Source organism: Benincasa hispida, chromosome 10 (genome assembly GCF_009727055.1).
Source record: "Benincasa hispida cultivar B227 chromosome 10, ASM972705v1, whole genome shotgun sequence".
Lineage (NCBI taxonomy): Eukaryota > Viridiplantae > Streptophyta > Magnoliopsida > Cucurbitales > Cucurbitaceae > Benincasa > Benincasa hispida.
In genome coordinates, this window is record NC_052358.1 from 9374576 (window position 1) to 9379154 (window position 4579).

General features: G+C 46.4%; 1 protein-coding gene across 1 annotated transcript; it reads left to right on the top strand.

Moving 5' to 3' along the window:
* The first annotated feature begins 3834 nt into the window (after nt 1–3834).
* Nucleotides 3835–4344, top strand: LOC120088912. Its single transcript, XM_039046350.1, has one exon. It carries the CDS (start codon nt 3835–3837, stop codon nt 4342–4344), a length of 510 nt encoding a protein of 169 aa, XP_038902278.1.
* Nucleotides 4345–4579: the final 235 nt, after the last annotated feature.

Here is a 4579-nt window from a genome sequence, read left to right on the forward strand (position 1 = left end):
CCAGAGGAGCAGAAGCTACATTGTGCCACTTTCGTTCTCATCGACAATGTAAAGCGCTGTGGCGCTCGGCTGAGAGGATGATAGAAGCCAGTGGAGGCCAAGCCACGTGGGATCAGTTCAAGGAGCGGTTTTATGAGAAGTACTTCTCTGCTCATGTGAGGTACAACAAGCAGGCTGAGTTCATGAACTTGAAGCAAGGAACCATGACAGTGGAAGAGTATGGAGAAGAGTTTGATAAATTATCCTGTTTTTCCCCTGACCTGGTGTCTACCGAAGCAAAGAAGGTCAATGTGCAAGTCTTGTGGAAAGCATCATTGGGGACACTGTCTGATAAGCACCGGGACATGTTTCAGATGTAAACAGGTAGGGCATACGGCAGACNAAGAGTATGGAGAAGAGTTTGATAAATTATCCTGTTTTTCCCCTGACCTGGTGTCTACCGAAGCAAAGAAGGTTCAGAGGTTTGTACAAGGAATTCGAGATGGGGTGCGAGGCATCGTGCAAGCCCTAGAGCCTCCCACCTACGTCGCAGCCTTCCGAGCGACAGCACGCGTGGTTGTCCTTCAGGGATAGAGTTCCTGAAGTCCTTGACAGAGGAACGGGCCCCCGGTAAAAAGAGGAAGGTTGAGCAGAAAGCTCTGGGACCTTTGAAGAAGGTCCAGAGTACAAGCAGGCCAGTAGGGAATGCTCAACGACAGGCTATAACTTTAGGAGGAGTTTGGAAGGAAAGGCCAATGTGCAAGTCTTGTGGAAAGCATCATTGGGGACACTGTCTGATAAGCACCGGGACATGTGTTAGATGTAAACAGGTAGGGCATACGGCAGACCAATGCCTTAGTAGTGGTTCCGGAAGTGCGGGGGTCAGCCTCCGAGTTCGCATCAGGTTAGTTCAAGCCGACCCCAACAGTAGGGTCGGGTCTATGCCACAAGTCATCGAGAGGCTAAGCACTCGAGAACAGTGGTGATAGGTACACTCCCAATCTTGGGGCACTATGCCTTAACATTGTTTGACTCGAGCTCGTCTCACTCTGTCATTTCATCATTGTTTGTGAAGCATGCCATGTTAGTTTTGAAGCCTTTGGGCTATGTTTTGTCGATGTCTACACCGTCGGGAGAAATTATGATAGCCAGTGAAAAGATAAAAGCATGTCAGTTAGAAATAGAAAACCGCACCCTCAATGTGACTCTGATAGTATTAGACATGCGCGATTTCGATGTAATTTTGGGCATGGATTAGTTGGCTGCTAACCATGCTAGTATAGATTGTTCTCGTAAGGAGGTGAATTTTAACCCTCCTAGAGAAGCCAACTTTAAGTTCAAAGGAGCCGGGACAGTAGTGTTGCCTAAGGTGATTTCAGAAGTTAAGGCCAAAAGGTTGTTTAGCCAAGGTGTTTGAAGCATATTGCCACAAGGGAAACCTTTAATTCTTTCAATTCATAGTTGACTTAAGGGAAATCGAGGTTGCTCTAACCTCTGAACCAGTTGTGAGATATTATGCTGATGTATTCCCGGAAGAACTCCCAGGACTGTCTCCGCCAAGGGAGATTGATTTTACAATTGAACTGGAGCCAGACACTATTCCCATATCCAAAGCTCCATACAGAATGGCTCCGGCAGAATTGAAAGAATTAAAGGTTCAATTGCAGGAACTGCTTGATAAAGGATTTATACGACCCAGTGTTTCCCCATGGGGTGCACCGGTATTGTTTATGAAGAAAAAGGATGGGTCATTACGCTTATGCATAGATTACAAGGAGTTGAATAAGGTGACCATTAAGAATAAGTACCCCCTTCCTAGAATCGATGACCTGTTTGACCAGCTACATGGTGCTACTGTATTCTCCAAGATTGACCTACGGTCAGGTTACCATCAGTAAGGATCAGTGACAGTGATATTCAGAAGAGTGCTTTCTGATCCAGATATGGGCATTACGAGTTCATTGTAATGTCATTTGGTCTAACCAATGCTCCAGCGGTATTCGTGGATTTGATGAATCGGGTGTTCAAGGACTTCCTAGACGCCTTTATAATCGTTTTTATTGATGACATTTTGGTATACTCCAAGACAGAGGCGAAGCATGAGGAACATCTTAGGAAGGTCCTAAGAACACTGTGGAAAAATAAGCTGTATGCATAGTTTTCCAAGTGCGAGTTTTGGTTACGGAAGGTGTCCTTCCTTGAGCACGTGGTGTCGAAGGACGGGGTTTCAGTGGATCCAGCTAAGATTGAAGTTGTTAGCAATTGGCCTCGCCCTACGACGGTCAGTGAGGTGCGTAGTTTCCTGGGTTAGGCTAGATACTATCGTAGGTTTGTAGAGAATTTCTCTAGTATGGCCATGCCGTTGACCTAGTTGACCAGGAAGGGAGCTTCGTTTGTTTGGAGCAAAGCGTGTGAGGACAGTTTTCAAGACCTCAAGCAGAGGTTGGCTTCAGCCCCGGTTCTCACCGCAGACAGCTCCGGAAACTTCGTGATTTATAGTGATACTTCCAAGAAAGGTTTGGGTTGTGTGCTCATGCAACATGGTAGGGTGGTCGTCTATGCCTCCCGCCAGTTGAAGAACCATGAGTGAAACTATCCTAGCCACGACTTGGAATTGGCAGCGGTAGTGTTTGCCCTGAAGATCTGGAGACATTACTTGTATGGGGAAAAGATCCAAGTGTTCACCGATCACAAGAGTCTAAAATACTTTTTCACCTAGCAGGAATTAAACATGAGGCAGCGCAGGTGGCTCAAGTTAGTAAAGGATTATGACTGCGAGATCCTCTACCACCCAGGTAAGGCGAATGTGGTAGCCGATGCTCTCAGTCGAAAGGTAGCTCATTTGGCCGCCTTCATCACTAAGCAGGTTCAGTTGTGTAGAGACCTGGAACGAGCAGAGATAGCAGTGGTAGTGGGGGAAGTCACCTCACAGCTAGCCCAGTTGACAGTGTAACCAACCTTGAGGCAGCGGATTATTGATGCTCAGCAGGGTGATCCTGACTTGGTTCAAAAGTGTTGTCAGGTAGAGTCAGGTTAGGCAAGTGAATTTTCTATGTCAGTGGACAAGGGTCTTATGTATCAGGGACGGTTGTGCGTCTCAGCAGTTGATGGCTTGAAAGGGGAATTGTTGGCAAAAGCTCATAACTCCCCATTCTCGATGCATCCAGGTAGTACCAAAATGTACCAAGATGTGAAGCGGTATTACTGGTGGCCCAATATGAAAAGGGAGATAGATGATTATGTCAGTAGATGTTTAGTCTATCAGTAGGTGAAGGCCCCGAGGAAGTGGATGTGCCAGAGTGGAAATGGGAGAGTGTGGCTATGGATTTTATTACGGGGTTGCCCAGGACAGCGAAGGGTTTCTCGGTGATTTGGGTTGTGATTGATAGACTCACCAAGGTGGCACATTTTATTCCAGGAAAGCCCACGTACGCAGTGAGTAAGTGGGCTCAGTTGTACATAAAGGAGATAGTAAGGTTGCATGGTGTGCCAGTGTCAATTGTGTCCGACAGGGACTCTCGTTTCACCTTCAGTTTTTGGAAGAGCCTCCAGGCAACTTTAAGGTCGCGGTTGAACTTCAGTACAACATTTCACCCCTAAACTGATGGGCAAACAGAACGTTTAAATCGGACATTGGAGAACATGTTGCACACTTATGCGTTGGAATTCTCAGGGAGTTGAGACTCCCACTTGCATTTGGTGGAGTTTGCTTACAATAACAGCTATCAGGCTACCATTGGTATGTCGCCGTTTGAAGCTCTTTATAGCAGAGGTTGCAGGTCTCCCATTTTCTGAAGTGAGGTTGGGGAAAGGAAACTGGTGGGGACTGAGTTAGTGGAGTTGACAAATGAAGCCATGCAGAAAATCAGGGCCAGAATGCTAGCAGCACAAAGTAGACAAAAAAGTTACGCGGATGTCAGGCGAAAAGATTTAGAGTTCGAAGCAGGTGACAAGGTGTTCCTGAAAGTGGCGCCAATGAAGGGAGTCCTGAGGTTCAGGAAGAAGGGTAAGCTAAGTCTGCGCTTTGTAGGGCCATTCGAGATTTTTGAGCGGGTCGGTTCTGTGGCTTACCGTTTGGCCTTGCTACCGTCCCTCTCCGCAGTCCATGATGTATTTCATGTCTCCATGTTGCGGAAGTACTTAATGGACCTATCGCATATGGTGGACTTTGAGCCCTTGCAACTGAATGAGAACTTGAGTTACAAGGAAAAGCCCATGCAAGTGGTGGCCAGGGAGGAGAAAGTTTTGCGCAGCAAGGAAGTGCCATTGGTGAAGGTCTTGTTGCAGAACCATCAGTTTGAGGAAGCTACTTGGGAGCGAGAGGACAAGATAAGGGCACTACATCTAGAGCTCTTTCAGGATTAGAAATTTTGAGGACCAAAGTTTATTAAAGGAGGGAAGAGTGTAACGTCCCAAAGTTATTCAGTTTGAAACAAAAAAAAAGGAATGAAAAAGGGGGGAAATATTGGTTATTTTTAGAAGAAGTGTAGGGTTTTAAGTGGCATTAGGATGCATGCCAAAGGAGAAAAAAATTTAAAAAGGGTTTTTTTCCCCCTTTCTCTCTTCTTCTTCTTCCTTCCCCTCCCCCCTCTTCTTTTTA